Below are 23,583 nucleotides of genomic sequence, written 5' to 3'. Positions count from 1 at the left end.
TCACAGAAAATGTCAGTATAATCTGAATAATGACTATAATGACTATGATTTGGCCATACTGAAGAATCTAGATAACTTTTGAAAAACTAGAGTAGACCTTAAAAACCTCAGTCTTTCCTATTGGGGGCAATAAATTTCAACAGAATAGTTTGTAGCTTGCAGTGGTGGATGGATACTATTAGAACAGACGAACACATTCTTAAGAGTAAAATTATATATCATTTCCTGGGTATATTTTCCTCTGAGTTTAAGGACCTGAAAGCTTGAATCTGGCACTTTAGACCACTCATCCATCCTGATACCCCCGAGTTTTGGAATGCTAAGTCCTCTCTAATTGGCAGAACTTCCCTGTTAGGGCTCATCCTCCATGGTCAGTTCATAGCCAGCTATGTGAAGCTGGGATTCCAGACAGGACCAAGTTCCTGCTGGGAAAATGGAGGGACAAAGTGGAGGCTCGTTAGCCAAGATGTAAGCAAAGAGTAATTGTTGACATGGGTGAAGATAGGATAGTTTATGTTTGTCATGCCTAGCCATTAGAGAAATTATTTCAGTTACTTAGAAAATCTCATACAGTTTCCCTATAGGTGACGATCTTTAGACATTGGCAACCAATTACATTTTTTTAAGGAAGGGAAGCTGCTGACTGCATTATTATGGATCAGGCCAGTGTTTTGTTGTTAGGGTCCAGCCAAGGAAAGGACCACCAATCCATTAGGGTTTAACACAAACTCTTCAGAGCCCACTTGAGAAACCCTTCCCTGCCAAATAATCTGGAGGAAGCTTTGACTGTTAGAGATTCAGTCTTTTGGGGAATAACAATGGCACAGAAGAGAGTCTCCTTCTCCAAGCAGAGGAAAATTAACTCAAGTCTTGAGTCCTCTACCAACTTGCCATATGCTCTTAAGGAATATGAGATACATTGGAGCCAGAATGAGTGTCAAATAAAGAAAGTTATACAAATGTAAACATGCTGTATAGGACTTATGTTAGTGGCTACCATTCACAGAATCCTTGCCAGGTGCAATGTGTCCTTGCTCTTTAAAAATAAGCTTCACACTTTAATGTTTACTTTAAATGTAAGGAACGTTGGTTTCTGTAAATTGGACATCCTTGGGAATTTTAATCTATGTATGTCAGACTCTAAAATTATTTACAGTTTCTACCTGGGGCTTATGTAGACCAGATCCAGTTGTGAAATAGTCGTAATCAGGCTTTCTAGTGACCTGTGCTGACACAATATGCTCAGCTCTTTTATCATCCCTGAGGCACCAGCAAAGACACTTTACCTGTTCACAGGGACCTTGCCTTTTAGGTGAACAGACAGAAAAAGAGGGGAGCAATTCCATTATCATGGAACAAGAGGACGGCCATGTGCCTAAGGCACCTTCATGAAGGCATCTCCCTTGTTTGTATTATCATTGTTATAAAACCCACTCATTTAGACTTAATATTTGTCAGACACAATAAGCACTTGTCATATTTTAATCATTTAATCTTTGTAACAGCCTATGAGGTACATTCCTATTCCCTTTTTATATATGAGGAAATTAAACAGGACATTAAATGATGTGCTCAAGGTCACACAGACAGTGGCAGGATAAGATTTGGAATTTATACTATTAACTATGATTATGTATTACCTCAAGACTCAAAAAAATATCATCCTTTCCCAGCCTGTGGGTAAAGCTGAGTCATAGCAGAATATTTAAGTCATGAATCTAGCATTTTGTATGATCAATTCCAGGCACCATGAGCATCCCTGGGCCTTACCCACTCGGAGAACACCAGTCTCACCTTCAGCTTCATCCCATCTGTGAGACTGAGATCACACATATGAGAGATTATCTCTTTCACACGTCTTAAGTAAAAGTAATGACAATTGTGTATCTTTACCGATATATGTGTATCTTTACTGATCATACACTGCACGTATTTTATATGAATTGTCCTGGTCATGCCTCACAGTGACTCTGGATGTCGTGTACGGGTATGAGTTTCCTTACCCAGGAGGAAGGAGGGGATTTGAGTAAAAGTTACTAGCGTAATCTTGCTTACTTGGCTTTGGGACATAGGAGTTCCAACTCCAGATTATTGATTTTTGACCTTTTCATAACAGTGATTTATATTTCAGGTCATGTCAAATGTCCCTGAGTCAGAGTCATTGTTTCATTATATACGGAAATGAAAGTAATTATGACAAAACATCATAGATCTCTGCATTCCTATCATAAACTATCACTTCCAGTTTTGTTATTTTTGTGAAAATTGGGTATGGACTCTGAGCCACTTACAAAGATTGGCAATGAATTATATATCCCTGTGGCTTAATTTTTCCCATTTATTAGCATATATTCATTTCGTTGTGACAATTCCGAAATCCTTACATTGCACATCGGTTAGATGGCCCCCAGGATCTCCCACCTACCCCGTCCCTACCCCACTTAAAGCAATTGCAAGAGGTTCCATCACTTTATTTCCTGTATGTCTATGAAGCCCATCAACTTCATTCAGCCCTGATGAGAAAAGTGAGATAAGGTTATAAAGTTTAAAGCCTCTGACTATTTTCCCTAAAGCAAACTTGGCTTTAGTCAAGTATCCGAGCATTTAATCCCTAAAATTTCCTTTAATGAATATGGTAGTCAGCTTTCCATTGCTGTGACAAGTACTTGAGATAAATCATCCTATAAAGAGGAATGATTTATTTTGGCCCCCTGATTTCAAGGGTTTCAGTCCATGGGCAGTTGGCCATGGTAGCACAGTATTTCATGGCAGGCATGTGTGAGAGAGGAGTTCTGTTTACCTCATGGTGGCTGGGAAGCAAAGAGAGAGAGGAGGGTACTCGAGTCCCAACATTCCCTTCAAGGGCCTGCCTGCTCTCATTACATCCCACCTCCTGAAGTTTCTACCAGTGCCCACAGGCTCATGCCTTTGAGGGACATTAAGATCCAAACTGCAGAAAACATCTATGTGCCTCTGGGCAGACCTCACTGAGTCATGGCTTATATATTGTTAGCTCATATTCCTGTTATTCTTGTCATGTGGAGGGATTTTGAAGGCCTACATATTCTATTACTGCAGTAATAGATTTCTACAACCTTTGTAGCTTAAATGATACAGATTTCCTATCTTGGAATTATGGAGTCTGGAAAGCTGAAATGTGTCCTAATGAGCTAAGATCAGGATACAAGCAGGGCTACATGAACGTCTTGGTGGAGGCTATAGGGGAAATCTGTTTCCTAGTCTTTCCAGCCTCTAGATACTATCACATTCCTCGGCTGTTGGCTCTTCTAGCTTCAAAGCCAGCAATGCCTGGCGGATTCTTTCTCACATTGCAGCACTGTTACTTTCTTTTGCTTCCTTTCACTTTTAAGAACACTTGTGATTATACTGGGTATATCCTGATAATCCAGAATAATTCCCAGATTCCAAAACCATATGGTCAGCACCCTTACTTCCATCTGCAACCTTAATTCTTTCTTGCCTAACATTCATAGTTTCTGAAGATTAGGGCTTAGATGTCTGGTCAGGGGAGGGGTTATTATTACACCTACCATTATGGAAAGGTAGTTTATTGTCACTCTTACAGACAGAATTTAATAAAGGATAACTATTTGTATCATATTTCCAAAAAGGAGTCCTATGCCAGTTTAGATTGCTCAAACGCATCAGCATTATCTGAGTTTTCTTCCTCCTGGTTTTAGCTCTTCGCTTCATGCGAGTGGAAATCATTGTGCTATCTTCTTTTACCACTTGCTAATATTCCTTCACAGTATCTTTTTTTAATGGTCCTGGCTAGAAAGAAGTGGTTTCAAGGTGATTGAAGGATGTCCATATAGCTTGGAGATTTGCCTACATAACTTACCATGTTAACTTGAACAAATCTCTATCTCTAAATATTAAATTTTCTCACATTTAATGTAGAAATCCTGATAAGTGCATCAAATAATCCTGCCAAGATCAGCTTATCCATGTTATATATGAATGTGTGATATATGGATTTATGAACTGGTAGAATCTTCAATGAAACAAAGGAGAATTACCAAGGTAGTTTAAACATTCTATTTAATCAGGATAGAGCCAAATGTGCCAGCTTAATTGCAAATTACTTCTTTCAACATATGCCTACAGAGCATATGAGGTTTAAGGTTACCGATGATTCTTTGAAGTGAGATTCAGTAGGATCAAGTACTTTAAAGAAACAATTTGGACAGGTTTTTTGGTGTCCATTATAAATAGGGTCTAATTTATACAACAAAATGTGACTCCCATGAAGTATAAAAGAAAAATAAAAGCATACATTTATCTCTGAAATTAGCGTGCTGTTTTCCATTTCCCTAGTCTATGGCTTTGACAAGGGGTTAGATAAATCCAATGGCTCAATTTCTTCCATGGTTAACACTTAAGATGGTGCTATTTTTCACAGACGATTTATGGAAGATCAAACAAGATTGCATACGCACAAGTTCCTGGTGCTGGTGCTGGCATAGAGATGCTTAATAAATCTTGAACATAGGTGTCCCAGCATCAAGCACAGTGTGAAAGGAAAGTGATGCATAGCTCCCAGTAATGATTGACCTGTCGTGTGTTTGGAGAAGTTGCCGTTAGAATATGAAAACTGACAGCGGCGTTGATAGGATTTATACCAGTTCTCTTAGTGATGGAATTACTGAAATACATAGGTAAAAGTAACATCCTATGTTTGTGTCAATAAGAATTTTCAGATTAATGGCCCACTGGGACTGGGCCTGCAGCTGTGCTTTCCCTTGTTGACACAGTGTTTCATTGCTAATGTGACCATGGTTGCTGTTACTACTTGTTTTTGCTATTGTTGCTGCTGCTGTTGTCATTGATTTAAGAAATAAATATTTAACATTTTAAAGAAGTTTTATTTAAAAAATCAAATTTTGTCTTTATCTGAAAATGGAAAGATCTAGCAAAGCATGGCCACTGTTTCTAAATGGTGGAAATAGCTGCTCCCATGGTGATGGAGTCAGGTGCCTTCCACCCAGTCACCCTCTCTGGATGTTGGACGTTGATACTCTGCCAGCACTATGAGTACCTAATGGCAATTGTCTTGGTCCGTATTCCATTGATATAACACAATACTAAAGGCTGGGAAATTTATACAGTTTTGGAGGCTGGGAAGCTCAATGTTAAGAGCCCATATCTGGTGAGGATTTTCTTGCTGATGCAGGGTATGCATGGTGAGAGATACATAAAAGAGGCAGAGCCAAATCAACTTCAATAACAGAGCCACTCTCAAGATAACCAACCCATTAATCCATGATGGATTAATCTACTCATGAGGACAGAGTTGTCATGTCCTTATCTATCACCTCTTAAATATTTCCACTAGCCTTGCCTCTTAATAGTTCACAGTAAAGATTAAGTTTCAACGGGAGTAGACAATTATATAGAGAAATAGTATAATATTTCTGTGCCCATATTTCTATCAAAAGTAGAAAAAGAAAAGGTAAATTAAGTGGAACCCAGGGTTTTCTTAAAATTGTACTTGTATTAATTGCTTGCCCCTTGTAAGTATTTGAATTTCCTCTAGCTGCTGTAGATTCTTGTAATTTCTAAGACAATATTTTTGTTGAACAAATGGTTTTTTAATTTTGGCAATTATTTTTTTTTTATTTTGCAGTAATTATTGATTCACACACAGTTTTAAGAATTAATACCAAGACATCCCATGTAACTCTACACCCACCCTCTTTGACGGTAGTGTCTTACCCAGCTTAAGTTCAGTATCACTACCAGGATTCTGACATGGGCAGTCAAGGTACAGAATATTTTCTTCATTTCCAGCACCCTTCATTTTGCTCTGTTGTAGCCACACCCACTCCCATCTTCTCCCCAACCTTAGCAACCAGTTACGGATACTCTATTTTTACAATTTTGTCACTTCGAGGTTATCATATTAATTATCCACCTTTTGGAATGTGCTTCCTTGGCCCAACATAATGGCCTGGAGATTCATCCAGGTTGTAGAATGCACCACTTGCTCCTTCTTTATTGCAATTGGTGTTCCATGGTTTGTTTAACTATTCACTTATTAATTCACTTCACTTAATGAAAGATATCTGTTTAAGTTTTGTGTTATTATGGATAAACATTTGTACAACTTTTTGAATAAACAAGTTTTCATTTTTCTAATATAAATGCCTAAAGTGCAATCAGGTTGTATGACAGTCAAAACTACCAAATATGTTCCAGAGTAGCTGAATCAACTTACATTTTCACCACTATAAGTGCTGCAGTTTATCTGCACAATTGACAGTGGTTATTGTCACTATTTTTCATGTTACCCAGTTTTTTTGGGGGAGGGGGGAATGTTGAGACAAGGTCACCTTATGTAGCCCAGGCTGGCCTCAACTCACAATCTTCCTGCCTCCACCTTCCTAGTGCTTGGATTACACACATGTACCACGACACCTGGCTTTCTTTTATCCATTCTGATAGGGGTGTAGCAGAATTGTTTTTTTGGTGGCACTGGGGTTTGAACTTGCTAGGCAGCCACTTGAGCCATGATCTCAGCCTGGAGTTTGAATTTGTATTTTGTCCAATGAGGTTAAGAAACTTTAAAGAGTTTATTGCCTGTATTTAAGGTATACAACATGGTACTTTGACCTAGCAGGTTAGCAAAGTAGCATACCCATTACCTTCCTTAGTTACCACTTTCTTATGCTTATGCACACATAGAATCTACTCTCAGCAAATTTTCAATATACAATGTTATTAACTATAGCCTTCCTGCTGTGCATTAGATCTTTAGACTTGTCTGGTGCAATCGAAAGTTTGTGTACTTTGGTGTGCATTTCCCTGTTCCTTCCCCATCCTCATTGGAACACTGGTGACACTTCAGCACTCCTAAGAGTGGGAGGGGGGTATGTTAGATAGCAGAATAATCAACAAAAAGTGTGAAAATACAACAGAGAACTGTCAGCAAATAGGTGTCATCACGAAATCGACATGAGAAAGCATGATTGTTTTCAGGGTTGTTGGACTGTGGCTGAGGACCTGCATTCAGATTCCCTTTGTGTCACCGAGCTCACAACTATGACTGCTAGCATTGCATTTGGATTTAGCACGTGGGTGAGTGCACAGTTTTGCAGTACACAAGTACTGAGTATTAGCTGCATGGGATTTACAAATGTTTTTAGTTCTTATGGTTTAGTCCTCTTGGAGCATTTTCATAGAACAAAAGTGTTCAATTTGAATGAAATCAAATCAGTCAATATTTCCTTATGTAGGTCATGCTCTTGGTGTGCAGTCTGGGAACATGCTTAGCTCTGCATTTAGAACATATTTAGAAGCTTTTCTCTTTTTTTTCTGAAAGTATTATGGTTTTTCTCTTTTCCCTTTAAGTCAGTGATGTGTTTTGAGTCAGATTTCGCATACAGTGGGGCATTAAATTTGAGGTTTGTTTGTAATTATTCTTTTGCTTATAGGTGCCTAGTTGACTCAAGAAAATTTTTTGAAAGGTCATCTTTCTTTCATTGTATCATTTTTTTGCACACTTGTTAAAAATCATCTGTGGGGGCATGTTTACACCCTGGTTCCTGCTGAGTGCGGGTCCAAGCTCCCTATGTGGTCTCCACATAAGCTGGGGTAGGTGGAGTGTATTGCAGTCACTATGGAGGAAAACCTAGCTGCTTGCTGGAGACCTACTTTGGGTAGGCTGTGGGGAGGGCGGTACTCATAGCAGCCTGGCCGTGGTGCCCTCTGAACTTTGCATCTGACCTCAGCTGGTGTAGGTGATGGTGGGACCACTGTTTTTCTGTGTTGCTGGGCTGGATCAGACAGCCATTGTCTAAACTTTTTCTGTGTTTTCAGGCTGTCCTCCTTCTGATCCTTTGAGTACAGGAAGCAGACTTTGTGATTGGGCTTTTATTTTCTTGTCTGTGGGCATTAGCATTTCTGCCTTGGCGGGTTCTTTCTATCAAGTCTAGGATGTGTGAAAAGAAGAGGCAGAGATCTCACCACTGTGGACTTCCTTGTGTTGTGAGGCTCCTAAACTGGCTTTCTTCTCCATCTTTAAGAGTCTGCTTTTATTTATTTTACATATAGTGTCTAGAATTTTTACTTGTGCTTGGTTGGGAAGAATAAGCAAGAGCATGTGTTCCATGTTTTTGGAGGCAGAAGTCATGACTGGTAGGGAGGTACTTTTTAAAAAATCTTCCTTTTACAGGTACCGAAACACATTCAGAAAATTTATATGGGAGACTCATTCTTGAGGCCAGGGCCAGTGCTCTTCTCTTCTCTGCGTGTCCTCTGCTCATGATGTACACACCAAAACAGGCATGAGACACATGAGACTGCCCATGGAAACATTCCCTGAGTGTTCACAGTGCGGTCGATTCAGTGGGGCAGTACCCCCCCCACTCAGTACCCCCGCCCCAGCTACGTGCTCAACAAGCCATGGATGCCGATGTGGTCAGGGTACAATTTCCTTCTATTTCACTTTGTTTTATTCACATTCCATTTCACAATGGATTTGAAATCATTGGAAGGGGAGAATAATTATGACGCCAGATATTTTCTCAAGATCTTCTGAGCAAAAAGGTCATTAATTGCAAAGCACAGAAATTCAAAAGATGCATCCTCACTGGTGGCAGGAGGGGACCTGAACAGTAGTGAGAGCATGGGAAGCTGCATAGTGTCCTGAAATGTTGAAACTTGGAAATGAGAGTGATGGATTAAAAATAAGGAGAAAAAACACTGGCAATGTGTTTTGCAGTACCTTAGAAATGACAATTCTAGTTTCTGCTTGTCTTGGAGAAGTGTGTGTGTATGTGTGTTACAACATGAGCGCAACTCACTTTACTTTTTTGTGGTAGTAGGATTTGAACTTAGGACTTTGAGCTTGCTGGGCAGTTGCTCTACCACTTGAGCCACACCTCTAGTCTTAGCAACTCAGTTTCTATATGAATTTCACACCATGCATTATGCCCCCTATTTTCCTGTAAGAATGGACTTTCCTGACTAAAGAAAAGCCACCTCTCTTCATGCATCTGTGTCACATGACCCACCTATTCCTCTTCTCTATCACTTCCAGCCTTGTCCAGTGTCACGTGATCTCAAGTAAATTCAACCTCATGCCCTCCACTATGCCCCTTCCCGTCACTGGTCAGCTTTGCTGATAAAATGCCTTTCTCTTTGCTGAAGATGAAGGTGCTTGGCTACTTAGAATTTTCTATGGTTTCCCATGGCTTTCCAGAGTAAATCTAGATATTTTTAGAGGAAATCAACACTAAGGAGTCAGATCTTCACTTGCTTATCCTTTGCTCTTTTCTTAGGTATTACCAGACCCGAGTGACCTTGAAGGTGTCGTCAAGGATCCCTCACAGACTGAGTGCTTCCATCGTCGGGAAGACAGGTGAGCAGAATGACGCAGTGAGGTACTTGCCCCAGTGGCAAACTGTCATTTGTCACTTTGTGCCAGGGCATAGCAGAGTGAAAGTTACAGTGAGTTGCTCAGTAAATCACTGTTGAGTGTTGGATGAGTGCATCTAGAAATGGAGACCCCCCTATTGGAAGTGGCCATGTGTGTACATTATTACAAGGGAGACCTGACTGAAAACAACACTCCCTCAGGCATGACTGATACCTGGAATGAACTGTCTGTGAAGGGTTGGTTGAAGTCAGGTCAGGGGGGAAATGAGTGGGAAATGGCAACTAGCTTGCAAATAAGAAGAAGACTGTTACTGGGTTCAGAAGACTGATTAAGTGGGCAGATTAGTGGTGCTTTAGAGGCACTGTGGTATATACTAATGCCATCACCCAGAGTGGGGAGAGGACTGCCAAGGACATCCCAGTGTCCAATTTTGAGGAAGCCAAAGTATTGAGTTGGGTGTCTAGGGTTCTGGGCAGGCAGTCTGTAATAAAGTTGGGTTAGAAATATAGAACCTATTGCATCAGAAATATATGTATAAGATTACCTAGTAGAAATATAAGGAGGTTGCTTAGTGAATTTGGGAGAACTGCGTACACCAAAAAGTCTTATGAAGAATGAGAAAGGCTTAGGGATGGAGGGAGGGAAGGGTAGGAGCTAAAAAATAAAAACTACAGAAAATCCATTTAACTTTTAAAAACAAGACTAGCCAAGAATATAGAAACCAAATCCAGTGGAGCTAATGGTTCTGGTTAAAGCTACACTTTATAAGATTCACTTGGAACTGGCAATGCTATATGATGAATGAAACTGTGTGCACTTGAATACCCATAAGCGAGGAGTGTAGATGTAGGTGGTCATCTTAGCTTCACCGTGTAGATGTTGGGAATGGGATTCACCTCCTCAAGCCAGCAAGAGGTCATTAGGCAAGGCCAATGGTTTATGATTAATAGGTTAATTCAAGACTGTGATCCACAAGAGAAAGGTACTGCTGACTGCTTTCTCCCCTGACTGAGCTGAATCAGTGTTAACTGGTAATCATCATGTCACCATATTTCCAAGATGTTCCTTCTCTTCCACTCTAACCCTTTTTCCTAGGAAGAAATCAGGCATAAGAAACTGACAAAAGGTGCTCATTCAGTCTCCTTAACCAGTATACATTCAAGGTGATATAGGAATCCACTGACCCCCTCATTCCTCACCCTCAGTGCTGTGCATCCTCTTTCCCAGTTCCTGCTAAAAAAAGGTCTATGGTACCCAGAGAAGGGAATTTGGAACTGACTATACATGAACTTGCTAGGTGACTCCAGGTAGGTTGCTTTGAGCTTTATTTTTTCACCTGAAATATGGGGATAAAAGTCCATCCTCCATAATGTTTTGACTTAGAAATTATAAATGAAAAATTATATTTTATGGCAATTATAAATATAAATGTGCCGGATAGGAACTGGCACAAAGTAAATGACCAACAGTCCTATCTGTGAGTGGTCAGTCACAGGATCAGGGATGTGAGGCAGGGTGGTGTTCTCAGGGTCAAGGCAGAAACCCAGAGAAGAGACCTGGAAACCAGGTGAGAGTGACACCACTTAACTTGACAAGACCCACCTGCAGACTGCTGACAAGGACTTCACCTCCTTGCCCCTGAAACTCTGGACAACATGAGCTCAATTCCTGTCATTGCTAAACCTTCTCTTGGAGCTGGCAGGAGGACTGGAGGCTACTGGGCTTCCAGGGGCTGCATGAACACAGGAAGGAACCTGGTAATAAGGATTTGAGATAGTGCTGTAGAGAGACAGAATAAAAATGAAATTCAATTTTAGAGCAAAGCTATTTTCTTTTCTGGTCTAGAATGACAGAGGAATAATTGTGATGAAGTTGGCATGCCCTTGAGGTTTGTACTAGCATACTATTTAGGACAGAAGGCTAACACAAAGGCCAGAAATAACTTATAATACGATTGTTCCATGGGTGAGAGATATATAACATTTGTGGTTTCTTCTTCAAGGTGAAATTTCCAATTATATTCCTTTCAGTTAGGTACTGCTACATTACAAAGCCCTCCAGAACTTGGTGCTTAAAACAATGGTTTATTCTTTTTGACATGTCCAGTTGGCTGGGATCATTCATGCCACTGCTATTAGCTGAGAATGGGGTTGGAGCATCTTCACTCAGATGTCTGACCCCTCAGGTGGGATGGTTGCCCTTTGTAAGGGATGGCCGAACTTCTGTGTCTAGTAGGGGAGTCAACCTCCTCACATGGTAGCTCGGTTCATCAGGAGAGAAAATACAGAAGATTCAGGTGGGGAACTGAGACAAGGACACTTTTCCTATATCCCATTGGTCAAGACTAGGGTCAAGACCAGTCTGTCTTCAAGGGGAGAGGAAACTGACCCACCCCTTCCTGTCAAGCACCACCTGTACACAGTGTTGGAAGGACGTTGGCAATTATATTTGCAATCATCCAAATATATTTTCTATTACCTACATGTATTTTTGAAAGCAAATAAAAATATTTTGGTAACAAAGTATGATATATTGAAAAAGAACCAGGAAACAACTAAATCCAAATCTAATATCTTTCATACTCATTAGTTAAATTGTCTTCTTGGAACAGATTATTTAATTTAGCTTTTTGTTCCTTTTGTCTCTAAAATGGACATAGACAAATCTCACTGGATATACAGAGGTAGAATTTAGTAGCAGTGAGAACCATGGACTCCAAGCTGTTCGGGTTCAAATACTTCTTTCGCAACTTCTAAGCTGCTTGAGTTTAGAAGTTATTTAACCAATTTGTTTGCAGGTACCTCATATAAAATGAAGATAGTAAGTGGTACCTACCTTATAGATTTGTAGTAAGGATCTAATGAATTGAGCAAGTAAAATGAGTATAAAACTGCTGGGCACATAGTAAGCTCAGAATAACCATTGATTAGAATAAGTGTTTCTATAATGCAAAGAATCATTGTTAATTGAACAGCATTTTTTGTGTGCTTCTCCCAGGACATACCCAGGGTGGGGTAGGAAGGAGGGGAGGCTACCTTCCCACAGTTATCTCAGGAGGCAGAGAAGTGGTCAGATGAATATAGGAGAGGCAATGTGAAGACTGAGATGGAGCAGCGAGTTCATCTTCCAAGTTAGGAGCCAGCAGCTTGGCAGAGGAAGGAGTTCCTAAATTCATCCTGGAAGGACAAGAAGCTGGCCCCACAGAGAAAGGTATGAAAGGATGATCTGGGCAGGGGTAACAGAAATGCTGATATCATTGGAACCTGATTGGAGCAAGGGTGTTTAAGGTTTGAGGAGAGCTTGTAGATGGAGCCAATGGAAGAGGTGATTGGGGAGATTTGGTATGAGACAGAGGGACCTCCGGTAAGGGTGAAGGGAGACCAAGGTTGAACAGGTGGGATGTTGTGAACATCAGCCTGAAGGCAAGATAGGGAAATGGATCTTGGTGGAGGATGCAGAGTGGGATGCAGGAATGACTGGGAAAACTGTGACCAGGTGTGCTGATCCCTGAGTTGCATTGTGCTGTATGAGCATGGCCAACTCAAAGAATTATTCAGACTGAGACATTCTTTTGCTGTTGTTGCTGTATCTCTGTGCACCCTTCCAGAGTCAGGGTCTAGGCATCCAAGTCAGAGTCAAGCTGTGTGCCACCATGATTGTGGTTAAAATAAGGCCTGGCAGCACAACACAGCTCTCCCATATATGAAGCAGAGGCAGAAATGAACTAACATGGGGCCACACTTTTTCTTAAAGTGGGATAAGGTCACTCAGAAATGTCACTGTTTTCTCAGTACTAAGTACTCAATTGACTATTACTTACACTGTTCTTCGTAGTAATCATAAGACATGTCAGCATATATATATATATATATATATATATATATATATATATATAAAAAACTGATTTTAAGTAGCATTTATACACATATAAATCTCTATGGACAAAATATATGTGCATATAGTTATGATTTATTTCAAATCATCTATTTGTTCCTAAAATGCACACTGAACTTACGTTGGTAGCCAAGTTTATCACATTTTGATCCAAATCAATATTATTTGGGTTCGACAAACTTTTAATGTGCCTCTTACCAAGCTAGAAAATGTACAGTGCCCCAAGCAATACAGAAGTAATGTTGATTAATTGAAATGTGAGAATTAAGGCATTCCAGGAGGTTAACTCAGATGCAAAATATAAAAAAATATATAATTATGTTATTTCAAAGCATTGCTTTTTCTTCTGAGTTCAGAGTTCCAAGTACTCAGCATATCCATGACTGAATATATGTTGAGTATACTTAATCTTGGCTATTTCCTCCTACCAAAAAGTGCTATTCAATAGATTCTGTCCTCTCTTCCTGTCTTGAGATGAGAAAGAAAAAAGAGCCATTTCCTTTGTGGGGGGTGCTGGTCGATGAGGGCAGATAGGGGTGGAGGGGAGGGTACTGTCCATTGTATGAGGGTACAAAACAGGCATCTGCTAGCGTTTGCTCATCAAAGCAAGAGAAAAAATAGCACAGTAAATTGTGGAAATGTATAAAAATTGTCATGATTAGTTTTAGTAATATTTTGAGAGGTAATTTCCATTTCCATTAAGTGGAAGCACTTAAGAGCTTCACCATGTAGGGGGCAGGGAGAGAGACTTTTATTCTTCAAATGAATCAATCTAATTTCTTTTCAGGGTCCATTAGAGTGTACATAAATATAAAACATGGCTGTTTTCATGGAGAATGCTAAGCAGGTAAACACTCTTATCTTCAGGCTTTAGGTTCCTGTTTGGGGCTGGAGGAGCCTAGAGGCTCAGGACTGACAGCATAGATGCCCTGCACAGGCCAGCGCTTCAAGGACACTTCTTCATCTCCACAGCTCCAGCCAGATCACAGTAGGCAGTTCAGAGACAGTGATGCCTGAACTTTCCTATTTCAACCCCTAAGCACCACAGGAGTCTGCTCTGCCAGCTGTCCCAATATCCAGCTTCCTTGGGTCAAGCCAGGTGGTCGCTCTCTCTTTAGTCCTTGAGGCTGCATCTTGATGCTGCTTGAGCTCAGAGCCCTCCTTCAGGAAGCTTTGTTCCAGCTCCTGTCACCTCACCTGTTTTTATTCATCTGTGCCCTGTCCTTATACTTCCTTAATGCTCTCCCTTCCTTTCCACTCTTTTTATTTTTCGGCAGTACTGGGAATTAACTCACGACCTTGCACTTGCTAAGAAAGCAGTCTTCCACTAAAGTCATACCCTTAACCCTTTCTGTTTCAGTTTGTTTTTCAGGTAGGAGCTCTCACTTTTACCCATCTGGCCTTTGACTGTAGTCCCCCTACCTCTGTCCCTTGAGTATCTGGGATTATAGGTATGTACTATCATACCCAGCCTCTTTCCTACTCTTTCACTCAACCTGCCTCATTGGACTGGCAGAAAGACTATACATGGTCTTCAATGACTAGCTTGTCCAAGGGCAATCTCTTGCCCTGACAGAATGAATGATTTCTCATCTGAGCATCCTTCACACAACTTATACACATGCAGCCTGGGTCTCTCCCTGCTATACACTTCTCACCCTTCTGTTCCTCTTCTACCCTATTGTAGCATGTTTTCAGACACCAGAAGCTGGGGCTCCACTTTGGGAGAACATCCCCAGGCTTCAGGAAGCATTTTATCTAAGAATTGATTTTGCCTAAGAGTTTGAATTTCCCTGTTCCCCTTCCTATCCTCAGTTCCTGCCGGCGAACCAGCGATTATTAAAACAGGTGTGTTGATGCCTCGCTCTCTTGTCTCAGGTGAGGAAGAGCTAAGATGTGATGCATGCTCCAGAGTACCCTTATGGCCAGGTTGAAATATCCTGCTTGGGGCCTCTGGAATGTGCCAGACTTGTCTTCTTCTTCACCTACCCTGGTTCCCCACTTCCCATGTGATCTCATAGAAGGCACCATCACAATAAATCACTTGCACACACATCACTATCTGCTGTTGTGCCACCTGTGTCCAGAAACTCCAGACATAGCAGCTAGGAAGCAGAGCCGGAAGCTGTCAAAACCTGGTTCCAGCTGGGTTCCTCATGACCCTGTGCAATGGCCTTGATGCTTCAACGTAGCTCTGTATATATGGGCATAATTGTTATGAAAGATCCCACAGAGTTGTTTTGAGGATTGGTTAAAGTGATGTACACGAGTACTTAATAGATTGCATGACACAGTGAAAGCCTGTGTATGTGTGGGCTCCCAAGCACACATGTACACAGTAGGACATTGCATCTGGGAACCACCTTCCCAGTTCCTGAAAGTTAGTGTATGAGATGCTTTTGGCACAAAGCTTGATGGCTGAACCTGCCCTGTTGGACCTCAGACATCTGGGATTTGGAATAGGAAAGGGAATGACAATGGAGGTATAACCCATGGGAGCTCTGGAGGAGGGGTACCCTAGGAAGGTCATCCAGGCTCAGGGAAGGCCACCTTGGGAAGACTGCTCTTCCTGAGTCTGTCTTTTATGAATTATATCTGACTCCCAGTGTCCAGGGTCATCAATGCAAGTCCCCCAGTTTGCAAAATGAGGAGAGTCCCCCCAGCAGGTCTCTATGACTTGAGCTTACTTAGAGTCAGCACCCCTGCTCTATCCATGTCCCCACAGAGGAAGTCTCCAGAAATCCTGGCTCAAGATTCTAAGCACAAGAGCATACAGAGAAATGTGAGGGAAAGTTCCATGGGATAAATGTTAGTTAAGATGGGTTTTTGCTTACGAGTGTTTCTGAGGGCCTCCTGTGTGCTGGGCACTGGTCCCAGAGGTCTCTGAAGCCCCAAATGCCCAGCTGTTGTCTGCCTCAGAGACTTCCCCCCATCAGCAAGGTTTCTTGTGTGATTCAAGGCAGTAGACAATGAAATTGCCTGTGCATATGCATACTAGAGTCATCTGGGTAGGCAAGCCATAAATTTCTCTGCTTAGTAACTGGGCAAGTTGCCATTTACTTACAGTACTTATGTCTTGAAAGGTTAGGAAACAACCACACTCTTGTTTTTTTTAATAGAATGCCTATGATTTATCGTCCTATTTATGAGTGCCCAATAAAAAATTAGGAATACATTACTTCAGGCAATCAAATACAGCTAAATTTTCACACAGAGGGTCAGCAATGTGAACAAGGAGTCGCATTATAAACCAGAGTGGAGTTTCCCTGAAGAGTGCCATTGTAATACTAGAGTTTTTCTCAAAACCAGGCTTTCAGTCTATCCATCAAATGCCCCTTTCCATTTGATGGCCATCAAAGAAAGAGAATGGCTTCATGTTAAAGTTTCTCATGCAAGAAAATTGGCAGAATTTACCTATCGTACTTTCTTATATCCTGTGGTAGGTAGACAGTTCCAGAAACAGTGTTTACCTTTTTGTCTTTTTTCTTGTTAGCTAATTAGAAATATCTCAGGGAGAGGTGATGAGGGAGATGAGGCTACATCTTTGAGTACTTTTATGCAGAATGCTCTTGAGTTAAGGGCGTTAGTTTAGTTTAGTTTTGTTTTATCTTACTTTTTGCTTATTTGTATTTAGTATAGTACATTCAGTTTGGTTGGGCAGTAATTTTTGGAAGATATTACTCATTTCCATCTAACACGCATATATTATGAAGGAAACTTTGAAATCCAGATGTCTAAACCATCCAGCCAGAGGAGTCAGCTCCTTCCGCATCCACCAGATGCAGTGGTTTTCCACCACTCTCTGGAGGTGATTGAGTTTCAGTTTCCTACCTCTGGTAGGAGTGAACCAATACCTGTCACTTTCACAAAGAAGCCACATTGATATTTTACAGGTAATGAAGTTAAATTGGGCACCTGCTCAAAAAATTCTCTTCCTCCTCTTCTGCCTTCTCTTCTTCCCAGTTCTCATCTTCTTCACCTTCTTCACTTCCTCCTTTACCTGTTTCACCTTCTTCCTCTTCCTTGTCTTTGGATTATGACACTAACAACAGCAGCTAGTGCTAACAATGACCCAGGCACTATTCTGTGTCCCTTGCATATATCATTATGCAATGCTTAATGATAGGGATATGTTCTGAGATATGTGTCATTAGATTATTCTGCCACTATGCAAACATCATAGAATATACTTGCACAAAATAAGTTGGCAACACTAGGCAATATAAAATCACATTAGCTCCATCAGAGACTGAAATTTCATTATATGACTACTTTGTTGACTCTTTTTGTACAAGTCTATGAGGTTATCTATTAATAGCCTCATTTTATAGGTGAAAATGCTGACACTTAGTAAGAGTGGAGTTAGGAGTTTAACTGAGGCAGCCTCGCGCTTCACAATAGCATTATCATCTATCTTGGAACAAAATCCAAACTCCTAAGCATGTCTTGTGTTTCTCAATATTGTCTGGTCTCTCCTCCTCTTTCCATTCAGTATTCCTTCTTCCTTATTACACTAAGTTCATTCTCAGCTAAGAATTTTTGAACTTGGGGATCCCTCTGCTTGGAGCTCGGATCTTCTCACATTTGTCTCTTGTTCCTTCAATTAATTCAGATTAGTTCAATTGTCACTTCTTCAGAGTCATTTTTACCCAGTTTTTTTAAAAAATAGATTTTTGCTTCACCTGTTGTCATGCAATTCCTTACTATTTTTCTTCAGAATATTTGTTAATTTCATTATATATTCATTTACGTACTCATTGTCTGCATTTCCTCCTGAATTTAATAATAACGCCACTTTCAGCAAATCATGATTGGATGCTTCATGTGTGCAGGAAACATTTAAAATATTTTTTATCTATGAATGTATTTGAATCACTTTACCTTCTGCAATGTTGATGTTGAACAACTGAGATCTTATGGCATGGAAAGATGAGAACAAGCCACATATCATGAACAGGACAGGATCCTTTATTGGGACCCCAAGTTAAGCCATGAAATGTAAGTTGAAGGGAGGTAATACTGACCACAGGTGACCAGGTTGCTTACTCAACAAAGGAAACAGTAGGCTTCTATTTGATTTTTTTGGAGGGTGGATTAATTTAGGTAGTTGTCCATTAGTTATGGGGCATGATTTCAAAAGATGTTCTTTGTCTTGTGCAAAAGTATCTTGGCCTTGTACTTGGTGGGCTGTTACTTAAACCAGGAACCGCTGGATTCCTCCTGTAGCTGACATCATCATTTTGCATAAATTCCTTGGACTTATGGTTTGGTCTGGGCCTTATGATAAAATTGAAAGAATTTAGGTTCTTACACTGCTGATTAAGGCAAGGGTGAGGTAAAAGAAGTATATATCTATTCCAATGGGAAACAGGCCAAGTCAACTCTGTGATATAGTCCTGGACAAAACATCCCTCAAATGATCAACATGTCCACACACACAACTGAGCAGATTCTGACTCAATGGTTAAGGAGCAAAAGGGACAGATACAATATGAAGACAGAAATGCCATTGTTGTCCTGTTCTAGTCATCCATCAGATAACTATAGGATCAAGTAAAGTTAGTGGCTTTACCAAAGCAGCCACTTTAAGTTTTGGCAACCTGAACTCGGCAACTGCTAATGCAATCCACACATCTGAAGTTTAATCAAGGCTAGTGGGAAACTACATAGTGTATTTTTCAGCTGTGTGACCTCCCAAATTAATGTTTTGAAAGTCAACTAAGAACATGTGGAGCTAGAGGACTGATTTAGAATTTTTGTAACACCTTCCCCCCTCATTTTTCTTTGTTATTTATGGGCCATCTCTAATTCCACTAGCTTTAGCTTCGTCTAGTCATAAGCGATGCCTCATTTGTTAGTAGTCTGACCTTTTTGCCTAACCTTGTGCTTTATCCAAAGTTACTGAGAGTATAAGAATGGAGGCAGAAGAAAACACACATCATGTTCTTAGTGGATAAAAGGCTTAGGACCCAGAGTTTGTTTGGTTTTTGTCCCCTTGTGGTGGTCTTTACCTGTTTCAATGTAATAAGTTATGTGAATAGTTACTTTTTACAAGAGATGAATCATAGGAAAGAGAAGCTCATTGACCCAGATAGTAAGTCATGGATTCAAATCCAGTCTGGCTCCTAGGTCTGGACAAATGTTTATTCCCTATGCTGCCTGTGGTATGGGAAGAGGGACCACAGCAAGACCATAGTCTTGAAAGCATGAGTCAGGCCTGTGAATCAGTGGTCATGCCACTCAACTTAGCTGGTCTGGCAAGTCGGACCTATTCATCCTAAACCACTGACCTTCCCTCACCACTTGAATGGAATTTCAAATCCTGTGAATTGGGTCTTCTCCTCCTTGTTTTGCTCAGTTGCCATCCATGCACATAGATTTGACTGTGGTTCACACTCATATCCCTCTTTCCTGGGTCAGCCTTCTAGGTGTCCTCCTGCCAAAGCCCCCTGCCCTCAGCAGACATCACATTGTCACCATCAGAGTAGTAAAAAATTACATGTTTATGGTATGAGAAAATAGCCTTCTATGTATGCTATTCTGGGGTATACACACATCATGGCATTCTAGTTTTATTTTGTAAATATTTTAAACTTTTGAAAAATGCAATGAGTGAAACATTTTTATTATTTTAGTAAATACATATACTTATTTAAGAGTTTACCATTATTTAAATATTTATTCTTAAGTATTTAAACATATTAATAGTATTTTAATAGTATAACTTCTAGTGTTTTTTCTGGGTTCAAAATCTGGTTCTGCCTCTTTGAAATGATGAGATTTTGAACACTGCCTGCTGCCTCAGTTTTCACATATAAAAATTATGAGTCCTGTTGAAGATTTAATTAGTTAATATAATACAAGTCCTATCACATTGGCAGTGTTCAAAAGGCAGCTGCTGTCTTCCTCATCACTATGGTCTACTTGTGTATAGTTCCTCTTCTCTGTCATTGTGGAAAGACTCAGCTGCTGCACACATCTCATCTCATGGCATTGTGCAAGCAAGTACAACCCTCCACAGCACAGCACCCACAGGTGAAGGTCCTGGGTACCAGTCCTGGCTAGATGCCATCTATTCAGAGCAGAGTCGTACAGCAATTTGAGAACAGGTACCATCCTAGGTCCTGACAGTATTGTTCTGTGTGTGATGTCAGCGTTTATTCCTTGATGTCTATGCTTCTTATTTGACTTTAATGTTTCTGAGGAAGAGGGTTAGCATTTTTCAGATCTGAAGATGGAACTTAGCAACCAGAATTGATATATCTTTCTTAATTAATTCCAGAGATCTTGAAGATTATCAAGAGAAATAGTTATCGTGGGAAGTAAAAAATGAAAAACAAAAGAAATCTTGGGTAGGGTAAGAAATCAAACATTTGTCAAACAAAATATGTGAACACTTACAGTTGTTATTCTTAGTGTTAAATATATTGTATCTTATGCTGTCAAGGAAAAAAATGCTTACCGCAGACTCTACAGCTCTTGATTTCAAGCTTGCATGTCAATCAGAATAGCCTCAGCAATTTTCTTCAGCAAATAATATATATATATATATTGAACTGTATAACCTATATTGCATTCATAAAATCATGTGCATGTGTTTTACAGGTTGAACTTCAATTTAAGATTGAGTTGGAAGGTCAGAAGGAAAAGAGTTCCATTGCCTAAAAATAATTGAGTATGATGAAACAAGTAAAATGCCCAGTGCAGGAGATGTAGAATTAGTTCCTGGGAAGGTCTGAGACTGATTTGTGTGGCATCATTAGCAAACAGAGAGATTGAAGCCAGAGGTGAGCATAAGATTGCACATGGAGGATAGGTGGATTTTGAAGAGAAGATAGCCAAGACCTTCAGAAGCCTTGTGAGCATCCAGGGATGGGCAGAGGAAAAGATGCAGATGACCAAACATGCAAAAGATTGTCCAGAGAATTAAGTATAAGACAAAGGCAGGAGAGAATTTCTAAGAGTCTCAGTTCATTATACCAAAAGTTACAGATGGGATTTTAGTATAGGGTAGAAAGTACCTGTTAGCAGAAAATGTCTAAGTCTTGTATTCTAGATCTTTGAAGTAAGACTTTTCAAGTTATCCCCAAAACATAACCGTTTGTCAAACTACTTCCTGTTTACTCAGGACTGCTTTTGGTTTGCTCAGGAAGTAGTGGCTTTTGCTTGTTCTGTTCCAACTTCTTGCACTTTTTCCCTTGTTTTTCTTTATATTCCTCCTTCCAGATCATCAGATTTCCAAGATCAATTTTCTTCTCCCACCTAAACAAAATCTTTGTTCTTCAGGAAAGAATAATCTTTTTAACAAGAATAAGCTTTTAAACAAGTCTTTCTTGTTTTATCTGAACAGTCCTATGTGTTTCACTGCTTATCTCTATGTATCAGTACAGCACATAAGTCCACATTCCCACTAATGTTCTGACACTGAGAAGACAGGATGCTTGTATATGTCTGCCTCTGTCTTCCTTCCCATTGCCTCTTTACTCCTGCTCTTCCTTCAAAACTCTGTAAACTGAAGTCTCTGTTAGCCTGGCTAAGTAGCAGTTGCCTCTGCTTTGTGGCAGTTGTCTCTGTATGTGTGTATTTGTGTGAAAGAAGTCCTGTTCCTCCCTTGGTCCTCACAGATTCAAGTTTAGGCAAGGGCCATGTTTTTATACCTCTTGATTATTGCACATGATCCAAAATCTAATGCTGAACATCCTTCAGGGCCAGCAGCCATTTTCTACAGATAAAAAGACTTTGTCTCTGTTAAATTTAGCCCACTGTGCCAAAACTACAGTGAGAGTATGCATGCCAAGTTCTCAGGCCAGGGTCTCTCCTAGAGAGTTAGACTTCTTTTCACCTAAGACCATGGTTGCAGGAAAAGACCCCTAAAGGGCTTTACTTCATTGAGTGTTATCCTGTCTTGTGCTAATTCTCTGAAGAGCCTGAGCTAAGGGATTCCTAACCAAAGGACTGAGCCAGCGCGGGTAGAATTTGAGAACTATCATTACCCAATTCTCCATCTTGATTATTTTACTTTCATTGAGAACAGACTCAAAAGATCATTGCTTGAAATCTTTGAAATAGAAACCAGAAGGAGCAGACCTTACGGGAAATGCAGCAGTGTTTTACAGCCAAAAAGGATTTGAAGATTGAGTGGAAATCTTAAAGACCCAGAGTCATTAAATGAATTGACTGAGGTCACTGCTTAATGGCAAAGCTGGCATTTCAGCAACATGAAATCTAATGGTCGTTTTCACCTTAACAGATTTTGTTTTGCCATGAGAAAGGCCTTCTGTTTCTTTGCAGTCTGAATGATCTGGAATTTATAGAAGTGTCGTCCCAAAATGATTCAGCAGTTAACATATTTAAATTTTTTATTTATTATAAATAATTATGGCAGGGTCTAAACCATTTCATTTGCCCTATGGTTTTTCATTTCTTATATATAATGTGACATATTTAACCATTCCTGTTATATTGAGCATTTTGTTTTCAATGTCATTTCTTATGAATGAAAATGTGATAGACACCTTTTGTTTTGATATTTGTGTTTTTTAAAGATTTATTAGGTTATAATTTATACACACACACACACACACACACACACACACACATATATATCACATTTTCTGTATCTATGCATCCATCAATGTACATTGCTTGCTTCCATGTCTTGGTTACTATGAAGAATGCTGTGATGAATGCGTAGTACAGATATCTATTCAAAATACTGTTTTTCTTTCCAGGGTTTATATTTCTAGTAGTGAGATTGTTTGATCATATTACTATGAATAGAATATAATTACTATTATTCTGTTTTTATTTTTGAGAAACTTTCCTAATATTTTTATGAAAATTTGCATAAATACCAACACTATATAAGGGTTTTCTTTTTCTATATTCTAACCAACAGTTTTGTTTTTCTTTTGACTTTTTGATAATAGCAAATTTAATGGGTTAAAGTTGATAGCTCATTCAGGTAAATTTACATTTCTCAGATAGTAATATTAATGACTTTTTCATATACCTTTTGATCATTTGTATGACTTCCTTGGGTCTTTAACCCCATATTTAAATTGGATTGCTAGATTATTTGTGTATGTGTTTTTTGCTATTAAACTTATGAATACCTTAATATTTGGGCTATCAGGTATTTATTAGATGCATAGTTACAGATGTTTTCTCCCATTCCCTAGGCTGTTTCTTCACTTTTTCAATTGTTTCCTTTGCTGTGTAGAAACTCTTTAGTTTGATGTTACATTTGTTTATTGATATTATTGTTGCCTGTTCTTTTGAAGTTTTAT

At 39.8% G+C, this 23,583-nt stretch overlaps 1 protein-coding gene across 2 annotated transcripts in view; it reads left to right on the top strand.

The window, feature by feature from the left end:
- Positions 1–23,583, top strand: part of Fam135b (family with sequence similarity 135 member B) — a 313,120-nt gene that overhangs the window by 148,116 nt on the left and 141,421 nt on the right. For both annotated transcript variants that reach the window (XR_012446457.1, XM_020188245.2), the window contains exon 3: positions 9,303–9,382. Coding sequence is in view for 1 of the 2 variants with exons in the window: in XM_020188245.2 (XP_020043834.2) it covers positions 9,303–9,382 (80 nt within the window). In the remaining variant the exon portion in view is untranslated. The remainder of the gene's footprint in view (positions 1–9,302; positions 9,383–23,583) is intronic.

The sequence above is a fragment of the Castor canadensis genome, chromosome 3 (genome assembly GCF_047511655.1).
Source record: "Castor canadensis chromosome 3, mCasCan1.hap1v2, whole genome shotgun sequence".
Classification (NCBI taxonomy): Eukaryota; Metazoa; Chordata; class Mammalia; order Rodentia; family Castoridae; genus Castor; species Castor canadensis.
Note: the sequence above shows the minus strand (reverse complement) of the source record. Positions and strands in the feature narration are given on the sequence as shown.